The sequence below is a fragment of the Penicillium verhagenii genome (assembly GCF_028828195.1).
Source record: "Penicillium verhagenii strain IBT 33310 chromosome Unknown utg000013l_segment0_segment0, whole genome shotgun sequence".
NCBI lineage: Eukaryota > Fungi > Ascomycota > Eurotiomycetes > Eurotiales > Aspergillaceae > Penicillium > Penicillium verhagenii.
In genome coordinates, this window is record NW_026643177.1 from 924,986 (window position 1) to 939,644 (window position 14,659).

The window sequence follows — 14,659 nt, forward strand, 5'->3', positions numbered from 1 at the left end:
CAGTGTCCGCGGGCATGGATCTGGTTGGTGTTGCAGCCTGAAGTATGACTACTAGTAATTTTATGACTGCTGATATTTTAGTTCGAAGCACAACCTGTGGAAAGTCATACAAAGAAATATACCGCCCAAATATCGTAAAAGAATAACCGGCACTTTTGGGGTCGCTTGATTCGGCTTTGATGAAATTGTCAAATGTTGCATCACTGAAGCTTATGGCCCTTGCGCTTGAAAAATGTGAAAAAGGCACCGTTTTTCGCACCGTTTTTCGCCTGATTGGGGCCTTTATGAGTCCCCCAAAAAACACAAGACCAACCTTCCGATCTGAAGGATCGCCAACCCGAGCTTCTTGAGGTTGTTCAAGGCTGTTAAAGCACAGCAGTCGTTCATCCTGACACCAGACTAATTGATGTCTTCCCCGAAAATTTGGTAACTTCAATGTCTTATTCGCAAAGACGTTCAAAATACTTTTACCCAGATTCAGGACAGGTAGACCCATCGAGACATCTCAACCTGCAAGCAACGAATGATTTACTGAATCAACGATTACAGCAGAACAACCGTGGTTCTGAACGCTCTGGATGAATGTGCGTGGCTCAGAAAGGATCTATTTGGCCTCATCAAATCACTTTCGTCCCAATCAGAGCATCCTGTGAGAATCTTTATCTCTGCTCACTACTATTTATGTCTTTCTCGTAAAAAGCTCTGCAAGGAAAGTAGAATAAGAGGGCACTGGTAACCAATAGGCATAGTTTGGGCTTCAAGACCTCAGAACTGATTTGCCTCCAGTAACCGTAGAGAGATATCTTTGTGATCTCCCTGCATCACCAAAACACTAGACTACGGCGGCGATGTAGGATACGGGGTATATGATAGCATACATAGTGCCTACTGCCCAGGTCCATGTTGGGCTGATTGCGAGGATTGTGAAGGTAATATTCCAAGATTTCTCTCTTTTCGGTCAACAGCCCCAGATCCACCCGCACCAGACCAGTCTAGGCACAATATAGAGGAGGCAGTGAGAAGCGGAAACAAGATTGATGGGAAGGATATTGACAGGAGGAATAGTCGGAGATGAAGGAAAAGAAAAGGAGACAAAACACGGCTTGCAGATCATGCGGGAGTGCGAAGCAAAAGAAAACGGGGAAATAAAGATCAAGGTAAACAACCGCCTTAATACATCGCTTATCGCGGGCCGAGTTTTGCCAGGGCACGTGAACCCTGTTCCTCCCACTCCTGCTTGGATACCCACATGTCGTCCTTGTCGGCGATCTGGGATCTTTTGTTAGCCTGATATGAAATAATGTAGTAAGAAAAGGAGATAGGAAGCTTACCAAGTTGGCGAGCACAGCACCACCCAGGAACACCATATGTCTCCGTCGTGGGGGGTCTTCAATGCGGACCTTGAATTTCTGTAAAATAGTTAGATTTCGAATTCTTCCAATTGCTATGTTTTCCCGTATACGTACGTTCAGACGCTCTGGGTCTCCGCCCAGAACGCGAGTCAGCCAGAGCTGCTTCAGCTCCTTCTCCAATCGAGAAGGCAAGCCGGGGTACATGCTGCTACCACCGCTAAGCACGACGGCCTTGTATAAGCTGGATCGGACATCGACGTCGGTGCCTTGAATTGTGTTGAAGAGCAGCTCGGCCATACCGGGCTGATCCACGTCGACCAAGTGAGGCTGGAAGAGGCACTCGGCCGCCTCAAATCGCTCGCTACCAACGCGGATCACACGGCCATCGGGAAGGGTGTAAGACTCGACCAAGACGGTGGTATCCTCCGATAGCTTTTTGTCCAGCTCAAGATCGTAGGAAACGTAGCACAGCTTCTCCTTAATCTGGCGAACGGTCTCGAAATCGGCGGTACGGTTCAGCGCGTAACCACGGCGCAAGAGAAGGGCAATCAGGTTGCGAGTGACATCGCGACCAGCAACATCCAACCGGCGGATGTGGTGGTTCAGCACGGTCGACTCGTACACGGGGATGATGTGGGTCACACCGTCACCGGAGTCCACAACTACACCGCTGCTCAGGCCTTGGGCGTACAGTGCCAGCACCGCCTGAATAGCCACGTAGACACCTCCGAAGTTGTATCCCTCCAGCATAACCTCGGCCATCTTTTCGCGGTTCTTAAGCGGGTTCATCGGGGGCTCGGTGAGGAGAATCTTGCGGCCTGTAGGGTCGATTTGCAGCTTATCGTAAAAGGTGTGGTTCCAGAGATGTTGCATATCATCCCAGTTCTTGACAATACCATTTTCCATCTAAACAGACTGATTAACAAAGATAGGCCTTACATTGCTGCCTTCTGCGGAGAGGGGCGGGGTAGGAAACGGCGAGGGCCGGAGCCTCGTACAACTGCGACGTACCGGGTAGCTGATCTGAAGCATCGACCGAGCGGCGGCAGCTTCCTCTCCGCACATGATATCCTTCACGACGATGTCGCCAGCCTGCTCCTCCGTTCGCAAGATAGGCCGCCCCACTATCGATGGGAACTGGTGCTCTGGGAAATTCTGGCGCGCGGATTTGGGTCAGTGGAAGACCCAATGGTTGCATGAGAGTATCATCTGACATACCTGACCGGCATAGCCGACCTTGAGGAAACCCGTTCCTCCATCGAGGACTGCGGGCAGTTAGCTAGGTGGAGCCGGGGAGGGGGGACAACACGGTCGCCTGAGGAGGGAGCGCACATACCAATGGGCAGATCCGCCATGATGAAAGGAGATGAAGATTTCAGAGTTGGGGTGAAATCTATGCACGGAGATCCCAGGAGAGGGGAATTGGAGGTGTGGAGGTGGGGAGGATGAGTGGATGGTGAGGAGGAGGTACACATTGAAGTTGGCTGCTGCGCCATCATCATCATCGTTATTTACGTGACGTTACCATACGTCAGTTCTCCCCGCAAACACACCATTATTTGTGGGTATCAGCCGCCCCTGTTACGGTACTGTAATTGCTTCAGCCACTATATGTATTTGACTTGAAATAAGCAGTTCTACTAAGGATACAGGATAAAAGCGAATTTCTTGTTGCCAAAAGAACATAGCAAGATTGATGGAAGGGGATAACAAGAAGCTACTACTTAGGTAACTCCAGAGTTTGATCGAAGCTCAAAGACTGGTAAAACATTGAAGGTCAACAGCCCGCATGTGACACTTGACAACGATATATAGTAAAATGGTCCTACACATTTTGAAAGTGCTGGTTTAATGTTTATTGTCTTCCTGCAAATATTCAAAAGGGGCATACACATGTGTGGCTTATGGATGGAAATATTAAAAGCACTTGAGTGAAGCTTTTGAATAATAGTATGGATCAATAGTTTACCAGCTCATCTAACTAGAATATTCATAGGCCTTAGCCCTAGTCCAGACCGCTTGCCTCTCCCTAGTGGTCGCTGCAACTGCCTATTGATTGATGTAAATTGTTTTCAATCAGCCTGAAACGTTTGAATACATGTATTATTCAAACAAGATGATTGACATAAGTATAGTTACCAGTCTAGTAATGGCAATAAAATTTGAATATTAGTAATTTGAAAGGTCCTAGTCAGCGCTCGATAATTTTCCTTGATGGAAAACAAGTATTTTACGTGGATGGAGTGATCCAGAAACTGATGATGAAGAATAGTAGTGCCCGTCAACATACAGCCCGTCAACAAACACTAATATACATCAGGTTCACTTACCTTAATTATATCAATTACAATCAAGTGCTTTTCAAATGTTGGCATGTATGTACTGATATGCACATGTGTATGTAGCCTAAGATATCCATTGGGCAAGGCATGAAAAAAGTCAAATGGAAAAAATTCCTAGTTTTGATGGTACATGTAGTCCTATGTGAATACTTGAAAAATATTGCATGAGAAACAGCTTGCTCTTGCTCTTATAATAAGGTTCCCCACATCGAGTCGGAACTCACGCGAGTGGAATTGCCACTGTCCATGGAGCCTGGGCGATCATAGCCATGAATCTCTAAGAGGCTTTGATAAAGATCTCGGGAATAGGGGACCATTATCATATATGGATCAATCATTTTGCTCTCTCGGTTGGGTGGGTATATGCGATGAAAGTGCATGCCCCCAGAGGAGTCGCGTTCCCCAATAATCATCGGCTCATTCCTGGGAAAATGAGTTTTTGGAGACCACTTGGCATCTTCCCATTCTCCGATTTTGATGTGTAACGAATAGAGGGCAACGGAGTCTAAGCCCATTTCAAAGAATCGTATAAGCCGCTTACAGGCATTGTCATCCATTTTATTCACACCAAAGACACCGAAGTCATGCTTTGGAGTGCCAAATCGGGAAAATACACTAGGGATATTTATTTCCAGGTGTTTGAGATGTTTGAGTTGGCGTATATTGGTCATAGTCTCATAAGGCTATGAAGAATAATTAGCTTTTGATTAGCGACGTGACCAGTAAGATTGTAATGCAAGATCATACGCACCCATTCTTGATATATCCAGTCAAGGTCAAGACCCAGAGACTGAAGATTGGGAAACCGGTCCGCTAGAGTTTCTAGATTTTCGATGCTTGGAGGCCAAGGACGCTCATTCGGAGCCAAGTGTCCGCGAGGCGTGCTCCGAAACCGTAAATGCTTTAGTGTCTCGCCATGGAGTTTTGAAAGAGTGTCAAGAATTGATTGCGGAACATAGTAGCCAACAAACTTCTCAAGAAGAGGCATGGATTCGAGAAAGAGACACAATTGTGCTGCTCGCTTCCAGTAAAGAGGCGGTGGATCTAGCTTTTCATCGAATTGAACCCAATCCCTCAATTTGGGGTAAGATTCGGAGAGGGAAACCTCAAATGACTTGAGGCTCTTTAGACGATTTGCGATACCAGGAACTAAATCAACCCATTCACCATTTACCAATGATAAGGATTCGAGTGTTTCCCACTGAAGAGACTTTGCCCACAAAAGGCTTTGTGTCTCATCAAGGTACATATGGTAAAGGTGTAGATGCTTCAGTTTCGGCAGAACATCGCCTTCCTGCAATGTGATCATTCCCCTTGGAGGGGGCCACGAGCCGTTTCCTCTTTTGATGAGCTTCAAAGTCTCCAAATTATGACTGGCGCATATAATGTCCTTCAGGCGAGCTTGATAGCTAGCATTGGCATTAGTAGGAGGTTTGGATATAGAATCGAAGTCAAACCACTCCGAGGTAAGGGAGCGAAGGCATTCAAGATAAGGAATAGATCGCTCGATGGGATGACGGGGTCGCCTTCGCTGTGCCAGACAAACATCCATGCTATTGATATGCACGATAACATGTGGATAAAGCTGGTGAATTTTGAAAAGAGCAAAGCCCGGCATGTACCTAAAATGCCGCCAGCTTCAAAAAGCAAGGTCGTCCTTGTTAGAAAAGGTTGGCCCTTTCATTGCGGCTAGTATGAGGCGAAAGGTATCATCGGTCAACTTACTGGAATTCTTGGAGGCCGGTGGCAGACTCAATCACTTTCAATAAGCCATCCCCTGCCCAGTCTCCAATGCCGCGCTGCCAGCCGATGCCTGTCACCACAATGACTCTGACATGCTTCAATGGAATTATGCCCACATTCTTCAGACGCCATTTTCGATTTGAGGGGAATAATTCCATCTGCAAAGTTCGGAATAAGATAGGCGCGGCAATGTCACGTAGCTTGCGATTGGTTAAAGAAGCTGACTTTAATGCCGAATGGTCGGTCCAGTAAAGCTTTTATAACATAAAATTAGGCGACTGTATCGTTGTCTCAATGTTGATCTTTACTTACCCGAACGAGAATTTCAGACCATATCTCTATAGGTAGGACTGGTGCGTTCTTTTGTAACGCCGACGACATCTTCAATGTTGGTAATCAATGAATGATCCTCCAGATGTCTTGGCGTTTTGATGTCAACGGGTTTACAACCGACAAAATGGTCTGGAATTTTAAGATATATCAATTGATACAAATATTGTCGGCCCGAGATTGTCTGTGAGATACTTCAAATGGTTCAAGATTGAATGTTTTAGCCTCGAACATGAACATTGAATCTCCTATCGGCCGATTCCGATTCCCTCGGGAAACGACCCGAGCGCGCTCCACCAGATAGGCTTCTTCAACCGGTACGAACATTATAACTTATCGGACTCCTCACACAGCACAACATCTGATAAATTGATTGCATTCCAGAGTTTGACAACCAGGCCAACATAATACGGATCCCTAACCCCAGCCGCAAAGTGTGCGCACAGGGATAAACATCAGCAAAGCCAATCTCACGGTCAGCTCCGACATTCAGAACACACATAATGACTCAAATCGGCTGGGTAAGTAGTTAACCACCAAAGTTAAGACAAAAACCAAAAATGATAATTAACAAAAATACCAGTATGGCCTCGGTTCCATGGGCCTCGCCATGGCGAGCAACCTACAGCGACACGTCGTCGCCAAAAAGTCCCTAAACCTGCTCTACACCAACCGCACAATGTCGCGCGGTGGACCGCTACAGTCTCTAGGCGCCATCGCCGAACCAAGCTTCGAGAAGCTTGTGTCGCGCTGCGGAATCATTTTCACCATGGTATGTGGACAATGGACTAGTAATTTCATTTCATTCACCGATAAGGAGACAAAGCCATTACAACGCGCTACTGGCGGGAACATAGCTTAACTAAAAATGTAATCCCAGGTCGCAAATGACTCTGTTCTGCAGAGCCTCATCTCTTCTGCTACCCAATCTGGTGAGTCTCTCAAGGACAAGATCTTTGTCGATTGCTCGACCGTTCACCCCGACATGGTGAGCTCGGCCGTTGCGCAGCTGAAGGGACGCGGAGCCTCATTCGTTTCTGCACCTGTGTTTGGCGGAAATCCCATTGCTGTTGACGGGAAGCTTGTGTTTGCGATTGGAGGTCCTAAGAGCGCGACCGATGCTGTGAAGCCGTTTATTCAGGATGTTATGGGTCGCAAGGTTATTGAGTGTGGTGAGGATGCTACTAAGTCCTCTCTGTTGAAGATTGCGGGGTATGTGCTTTGCGCTGTTGACAAAATGGGTTCGACGACTAACTTGGCGCTAGTAACATTGTGACTGTTAACATGATGGAGGCCGTCGGCGAGGCCCAGGTCTTTGCTGAGAAGACTGGACTTGGAACGGGGCCCATGGAGGAGTTGATTGGTGAAGCCTTTGGTCCTGTGGCCGGAGGATACTCTAAGAGGTATGCGCAGTCTATTGGGATATGCGAATGATAACTCCCCTTTTCTGACGCTTTGCAGATTGACCACCGGAGCCTATGCACCACCCCTGGACTCTCGGCCTGGCTTTGGTGTGTCCCTAGCCATCAAAGATGCGAACCACGCTATCTCGATGGCAAAGGCACAAGATGTTCAGCTTCCCGGCCTTGAGCTGGCTCGTGCCAACATGGAAGCTGCTCGGAACTATGGAGGTGAATGTCTCGACAGCAGCTCTATGTATGGTGTTCTGCGACAAAAAGCTGGGCTTGCATTCTGGAATGAGAAGAGCCGAAAGCAATAGCCTACAGCTGGAGGTAATAATCTATAGAAAGGAAAATGCTAGTATTGTGTATATATGGGCTGGAAGAACCGTTTCAATATCCTGAAAAAAGGAACATGGATTCCGTTCACGTGTCGATGTTAAATTGACCGAGAAAGATTTGAATGTACAGTCCAGATGATGTTCTGGAAGCCCTCCAGGGCTGTTAAGCTGGCTCTCGTACTGTAAAACTGATTTTACTTAGAGTATGCGCATGATTTACGCATAACGGCGATCCTGTCGAGCTAGTATGTATGTCGCGTAAGTCTGATGTATCCTGTCGAGCTGGCATAAGCTGGCGCTCGTCCTGTAAAACTGATTTTACTTAGGATATGCGCATGATTTGTGCATGATGGCGATCCTGTCGAGCTAGTGTAAATGTCGCGTAAGCCTGATGCATCCTGTCGAGCTGGCGTAAGCTGACGCCGAACTCTCGTCCTGTAAACCAAATGCAAGCATCGCGCAACGCTAACGCAAAGTTAGTATTACGGCCCCCATTAAAGGGTCATGGGAGATAACAAACAAAGAAACGACAATTTACCAAGCATACCAAGGTCCTGAAAATAGATTTGATCTTGGGAATCTTCACGTTGGTATGAATAGGGGAATAGGGACCAACACATCGGATCTCGCACGGCTGAGAAAATCGTTGCAATGGTTATGGAAGATTTGGCCCTAGGTGAATGCCCGACGCCACCTGGTATCAAGCTGCGACTTGGGGTCTGATGCCGATTGATCTATCTCCCGAGGCCATATTTGAGGGGCGTAAGGTTTGGAGGAAGAAAATAATTCTGTACATATAATATCAAACTGTTGGTTCATTCATGGAGACGATAAAGACTTTGTTGTAGGTAGATATGACGATCATGAGCGAGTATTTCTCTTCTAATCCGAACCATGGCCAAGTAAGATGTAAAGGAGACGTAGAAACAGGAGCAAGAACAAGTGTTTGTGATATGTATCGAAGCGACAATGTAAATAATTGTCGATATATAGGTTTGTAAAATGGCAAGCCAAAAGAAAATAAAGAAAACAAAAAAGAAAGGTGAGAATATTCTCGAAAAAAAGCTAACACCACCCACAACCCACGCTTAAATTGAGGAGAATTATAACAAAACATCCGGGACTTTAACCAAGTCCAGCTTGGCCGAGGTGCCGAAGAATCGAGAGGACTTTGCCTACATCGAGTGGGCAGGGGAATGTGCCTGCTTCGACTCTGGTCTTATCCGTGTAGTGTCTACCAAACCTGGATAAGTCTCCGCAAACAATGTGCCAAGAGACCAATTGTTGAGGTTGCGCATATGTCGCTCAAAAACAGGGTTGATGAGCAGCTCGTCCGAGTCACCGGCCGACAATAGACAGTCTGTGGCTTCGTACGGCCAATTCACGGACATTCCTCGGGTGAATGGGATGAACCAATTCTCGAAGGGGTAGTTTTGGTGGGATGTAGCGATCCGGTCACGCATGCGTGGCCAGGGAAGATAGTCTATCCATGCGGGATGTGGTTGGAATAGTTGGGTAGGTCGTGGGGTGAGCCATTCGGGCAGCCGGTCGTAGTTCTCCTGCGTAGGGTAGATCTGCCAGCGCATAAGGAGGAACATGGTGAATAGAACGGCTACCTGCTCTGGTAAAGAGGAAATATCTGGGAATGTGCGGAGGATGTCGGTGAAGACCTTTGATACAGGATGGGAGTTGACACCCTTCTCCGGGTTTAGTAGCGAGGAGACGCTTGGATATGGTGGTCCAGCAAGTTTTTGTCGGGGGATTCCTTGGGCGGCCTCGCGTTGTCGACTATCAAGGAAATCCATCAAGATGCTGTCCAAGGTGCAGGTTGGTGCAGTATTTTTAATGGGTGTAGAGAATGCGGCGGTACTTTGTTCGGGCGGATAATTCATCGGTTGCTGCAAGTAAAGTGGAGGAGGAGTGGGATGTGAGGTGCGCAGGTTCTCTGAGCTGCTGCGCCGGAGACGGTCGACTTTGGGAACGACGTTTTGTGAAGGATCCAACAGGAAGTTGAAGCCGAGTCGCTCTTCCATGCCAAAATCTAGCCCATGGGCAATATTCTGAGAGAAGGCCGCTCGGTATGAGGCAGGCTGGAGGACTCCATTGCTGCTATTGCGACGGCTTCCCATAGCAGGCGCAGAATGTGTAGGGGAGGGCGTATCTAAGCTTGCGAGTGATTCGGCATATGGCTTTTCAGAGGAGACTGCGGCGTTGGGGTTTGGTGTCAGATGGTCGGGCTCAGGGAAGAGAGGTGTATGGGCTAGAGGGGCGGAGCGCGGTTGCGCCAAACAAGGAGGGAAATCTATAGATGTTAAAAGTCTAGTCTTCCAGCGAAAGATCAATTGCGACATACCTGGGACTTCTGGTCTTGCAAGCAAAGGTTGAATAATGTCCATTGCTGCCTTGAGGCCCCGTCGAAGCTCTCTGTTCTCAGTTTTGATTCGCTCATTGTGTTGTAAGGCGGCCTGGAGGTCGAGGAACGGCTTCTGTGAAGATAGATCTCGAACTTGCTGTTCCAATGCCTCAATATTTATTTTGGTGCGCTCGCGGATGGCTCGTTGAGCTTGGCGGTCGTTCGCACGCTTTTTAGCCAATTGGTCTGGGGTAAGATTGGCGACACCTCGTGCGGAAGCGCTATTCAGCTTGCGTTTCCTCCCAGCAGTTGTCGAGGGCGCACTAGGGTCGAGATCTTCCATAGATGGGGTGTCCGGACCTAGCGACATCGGGCGAGATGGGACTGGCGAATCTTCTGACTTTGCGATGAGTGTGGGTTGTGCGCGGCCCTCGATACCTATTTCGATTGGTGGCGACGGCGCTGCATAGTCGCTCAACCCAGGCGGAGCGTGGCCTGACATGCCTGACACACGCGTTATAAAACAGGCAAAGCCATTCAGGGGGGGAGAGAAGAATTTGGGGGCTCAAAACGGGACGTTCAAGTCAGTGGCGCAGAGCAAGTTGGCATTGGCATTGGGGCAATGAGTGGGTCAAGGAGAGAATCCCATCACGGGCAGCGAGCTTGAGTTTCTTGGGTTTCGGGAAGAGCGGGGAGGCCCGTCGAACAATTTTTAACTATTGAAATGATTGAAATAGTTCTTCTCCTTCAGCGGCCTGGAATAATGTTGCTTTTTCTTTTATCTTTTCTCAAAACTGTAGCTCCCGATCCATCCAGAGTGGATTCCCTAGTACGTGCACTAGAGAGTCAAAGCATCATGCATCGAGATTTTACTCCGTTTACGATTTCAAAACGAGTATAAGATAGGCAAAATGCTCCACTTGAAGATTCGTAAGATCAAAAAAACCTGAAAACTCCATTCATCCAAAAATAGATAAGACTCTATATAGTCATGCAGCATTTTTCAAAGACAAATATACCGATATCCCCCTAAGCCATACCGGTATTCAAGAGAAACAATCATGTCCAAGGTAAAGAAGTCAGTAGGGAATATGTTGGAGAAAGAAAATAACAACCCAAAAGAATAGGTCATGTCGATCATGTACAAGAATGCTACACTATTCCTCATTGACGGGATAAGCCACCAACTCGCCTAGCAAGAAAAGGGAAAACGGTCGGGAAATAATAAAGGAGAAGACAATGAAGACGGCTGAGGAGCGTTGATTATTGGATCATATGACCCATTTTTGAGATCTATCACCAGGGCTTTGTTAGCGCGAGTTAAAGCTGCGACGGTAATGCACGGACGAACCTTAGTCCTCAAGTATCCCTCAATCTCTGAACTCTTGATCCCTCGCTCTCCACCAGTTCGCCATGCCAGGGGAACCATTGGAACTCTCTCCTTAACCAGTACTTCGCGGTTGGGTCCTTCAATGGCCCGGACTTTATCAGGGTTGTTGGTGAGCAAACGAACGCCCTCCGGGTTTACGTCCGCGCCACAGCCAAGATCTTGTAGCATGGCTGTTGCCAAGCCGTAGCTCCGAGCATCTGCCGGGTGTCGCAGGAGAAGATTGGCCTCAACGGTATCAGACCCAAGATCCTGCAGATTATAAGCTTTCAACTTCTCGCCAAGGCCAATTCCGCGACCCTCCTGGCGTAGATAGACAATGACGCCCCCTGCAGAGCGTGACTTCAGCGATTGTGCCTCGGGAGGCGCGTCGGACGCTAGGTCCTCGACGGGGAAAGACATGAGTCGTGCAGCTTCATCCAACTGCTCACCGCAATCGCACCGAGCCGACCACGCAGTCTCGCCTGTATAGCATTCCGAGTGGATGCGCACCAAGGGGGGCTCAATATTCTGAGTCGTTGATGATTGTGACTCAGGCTTCTCATCGTCGACCCAACTGCTCACTCGGCCCGGGTGCAGCTTGCCCACATATGCGCCGCGGATCATGCGGTCCATCTCGGTCTCGCCCGGCCGTACACGATCTAAACTGCGACTGCGAATATTGTTTCCAAACACAATGGCCAAGTGCTCTTTATTATCCAAGTCATTAAGGTAGAGGTGCAGGAACATTTCAGCGCCGTTGGTTGTCGGGATTCGCGCCCGAACTATACATTCCACTTGCGGTAGCTGCTGGAGAAGCTTTGGGCCTTTTGCATGTTCACTTGGGTGTACGAGGTTCGCCGCTTGGGTTTGATGAAGTATTTTGGTCGGGTTCAGGTCCAGGTTTAATGTGCCGCCGGGGGTTGCGGGTGGGGTGAATGCAGGAGATAACAGCGATTCTGGTAGTGCCGGTGTTTGCTCGCCAGTCTCCGTGCTGCTTGCTTCACTGACATCGTCGAGTATGCCATCTGGTCGGCTGGTAGGGGGGTTCAAATGCGGGGCGAGTTTGGGTGAGGCGTGGGCCGGTAGATTTGCCATTGTGACGGTTGGTGGGGAAGAATAGACCGGATGGGAGTTGAATGAATTTGCTTCGGGTGGGGTCCAAGGGAGGTAGAACACAGTGAAGCCCCCAGACAACTGATTTCTTCTTTTCCTTTTTTTTTGATCACATCCACAGACTCCGAAGGCGGGCGGATAATGGCGTCAATTATCATTCGGTCCCTCGGGGCCCTCGGCGTGAGGCGGGGGGGGCTGACTCATCGCTGTCAATGCTTACTCTAGCAGCTTCCATCGCGTAATGCAATCGATTGGCTCCACAATCCATCTACTTAAGGGAATTCCTTCCCTAGCCCATCTTCGGTTGGTTCGGCTTTATCCTTAAATTTTATACATCCGAGTCCCGACCCTTATAATTTGACCTGCTTGGAGGAGAAACGCAATTTTGGAATAGCATCGGGGTTCTAATTAACTTGGTGTGCTTAACTTCTAAGGCAATGATACCACAATCTTTCCAGCCGACAGTTCCTTCTGGTTAACTAATGTTCCGAGGCATAGTTAATATCATTATCATCTAGTCCTCGTCCAACAACAACAACAACATGCGGTCCCGGTGCAGATTATAGGAAAGCCGAATAAATGGTCAATATGTTGCTGCACTATTTATCTTTGGAAAAATGAAGTTTTTCTTATTGATGTAGATGGCCTTGGGCCTCTCTGCCCACCCTGTGTTGTTTCCGAGAACACATGTGCATTGAAAACATGCAGATACGGATTTAGCACGGAATTCATTTGCTTGATAGGAGTTCTTTGATAGGACTTCAATCAATCCAGATGTCAGTGATTCCGGCATTTGAGAAGATGAGTCCGAAATCCGCATCTACATGTCAGGCCTCATTGAGAGTTCAGCAATAACGGCATGCCAGGATTGATCTGCACATGTGAATCGATGCCTTCGAATTGAATCAAAAGCAGACTAGCATACGTGGGCTTTGATAGGTCCAATCTCAATATAAAAAAGTAGATTTTATTGCATATCTGTGATGGAAGTCAAGGCAAGTGCTTGCCTCATACTAACCATGGGCATCTGCCAAACTCCAAATTTGCGCCTCGCTAAAGGGTATCGTCATCTTATCGTAGAATAATCTCCGGGTCAACCTCACTACTTGTTCGGAATATCCAAGACATAGCGTCGGTCAACCTCCATCTCCTTGTCATCCTCCTCACCTTCAAACTTCAAACGATACACATCCTTCTTCGCGCCCATAACCTCGGCCCGGTAGAAGGTAGTGGTATCCGGGTATCTGGCAAGGACCTGCTTACCCATTGGAAACGAAGGCAAAGAGCCGCTCACTTGTGGGATAGGGATAAGAGACGCGGCCGTGGTCTTGTAAACGGCTCCCTGTTCTCCATTCTCATTGGGCTCTGGATCCTGGACATCATACCATCTGCAAACAAACTCGTTAGCTTGCAAGTGCCCCGCGCATGTGAAGAAACGTACCGTTTTTTGTGTCCATCACCAGAGATATTCTTGATGATGCATTGTATGCCTTCCCCTTCCACCCCTTGTTTACTCTTATCGTGTTTGAAGACTACCTGAGACCCTACGACGAGGAGCCCACTGCGCTCAGCAACGGTCCCCTTGGTCCCTTCGGACCCTTCTTCAATCTTCACCGTAATCCCATCATTGCGACCATCGCGGGCCTGAGTGCTTGACACACTAGCACTGCGCGGAACAGTGCCCTTGGAGCGAATAGACTTCTCGACGCCCGAAGCGCCAGGAGAATCGGTCGCCGAGCTCTCCATCTCCGATCTTTTTTTCCGGGATTTAGAGAGGGCAGACGATCGATTTGGGGGCGCTTCAGCTTCAGAAGCCTTGCGAAGCGCGGTAAGGAGCTCTAGGTTCTTGATCACGTCACACGGCTCATCCATCATGATGGAGCGTTCCTCCTCACTGAGTTTCTGACTCTGGCGTAGCCACATATCAAGCTGGTCGTGCTCGGTCATCGTCGGTTCTAGGGTTTCAAAGTCTTACTTTTAGTTTATATTGCACAAGTGGGTGGGTGGGTGTATTCCGCGAGGCGGCACGCGTCACTCAACGCGGGGGTTGGTCGACCCGGTGGGTCGTCCAGTGCGGAGGTGCTCACGCGCCAGCAGAGTGAAGGGCAATGCAGGGCGTAAGATGCTGGAACTCACTGTTGCCATCACGGGTGATTTTTTCCACCAGGGTCTTAATCTGCACGGATAGTGACGCTTGTTGGTCGAACTTGTCTTTGGACTTGCGAATGTCCTGGCTTATGCGGGTCCACAGCTCCATCTCCTCGTTGTTGCCGAGACCATTGTCTCTAGGCCGAGGTCGATTGCGCGACATGGTGA

General features: G+C 48.5%; 6 protein-coding genes across 6 annotated transcripts; 1 reads left to right on the plus strand and 5 right to left on the minus strand.

The window, feature by feature from the left end:
* Window positions 1-1,182: 1,182 nt before the first annotated feature.
* On the minus strand, window positions 1,183-2,707 carry N7466_011601 (actin-related protein 2; the record flags this gene model as incomplete). The annotated part of the gene is made up of 6 exons (XM_057170990.1): window positions 1,183-1,269; window positions 1,332-1,409; window positions 1,467-2,258; window positions 2,364-2,507; window positions 2,571-2,617; window positions 2,689-2,707. The coding sequence occupies 6 exons, from the start codon at window positions 2,705-2,707 to the stop codon at window positions 1,183-1,185; spliced, it is 1,167 nt and encodes a 388-aa protein (XP_057015711.1).
* A 1,175-nt stretch (window positions 2,708-3,882) lies between these two features.
* On the minus strand, window positions 3,883-5,818 carry N7466_011602 (uncharacterized protein; the record flags this gene model as incomplete). Its single annotated transcript, XM_057170991.1, has 4 exons — window positions 3,883-4,377; window positions 4,446-5,316; window positions 5,420-5,691; window positions 5,750-5,818. 4 exons carry the CDS (start codon window positions 5,816-5,818, stop codon window positions 3,883-3,885), a joined length of 1,707 nt encoding a protein of 568 aa, XP_057015712.1.
* A 452-nt stretch (window positions 5,819-6,270) lies between these two features.
* On the plus strand, window positions 6,271-7,487 carry N7466_011603 (NAD(P)-dependent oxidoreductase; the record flags this gene model as incomplete). The annotated part of the gene is made up of 5 exons (XM_057170992.1): window positions 6,271-6,288; window positions 6,351-6,539; window positions 6,648-6,979; window positions 7,033-7,170; window positions 7,229-7,487. 5 exons carry the CDS (start codon window positions 6,271-6,273, stop codon window positions 7,485-7,487), a joined length of 936 nt encoding a protein of 311 aa, XP_057015713.1.
* Window positions 7,488-8,683: 1,196 nt separating this feature from the next.
* N7466_011604 (bZIP transcription factor) lies at window positions 8,684-10,363 on the minus strand (the record flags this gene model as incomplete). Its single annotated transcript, XM_057170993.1, has 1 exon — window positions 8,684-10,363. The coding sequence occupies one exon, from the start codon at window positions 10,361-10,363 to the stop codon at window positions 8,684-8,686; it is 1,680 nt and encodes a 559-aa protein (XP_057015714.1).
* Window positions 10,364-11,053: 690 nt separating this feature from the next.
* On the minus strand, window positions 11,054-12,325 carry N7466_011605 (GTP cyclohydrolase II; the record flags this gene model as incomplete). The annotated part of the gene is made up of 1 exon (XM_057170994.1): window positions 11,054-12,325. One exon carries the CDS (start codon window positions 12,323-12,325, stop codon window positions 11,054-11,056), a length of 1,272 nt encoding a protein of 423 aa, XP_057015715.1.
* A 1,120-nt stretch (window positions 12,326-13,445) lies between these two features.
* On the minus strand, window positions 13,446-14,654 carry N7466_011606 (SAGA-associated factor 29 family protein; the record flags this gene model as incomplete). The annotated part of the gene is made up of 3 exons (XM_057170995.1): window positions 13,446-13,731; window positions 13,785-14,298; window positions 14,480-14,654. 3 exons carry the CDS (start codon window positions 14,652-14,654, stop codon window positions 13,446-13,448), a joined length of 975 nt encoding a protein of 324 aa, XP_057015716.1.
* Between the last annotated feature and the right edge of the window lie 5 nt (window positions 14,655-14,659).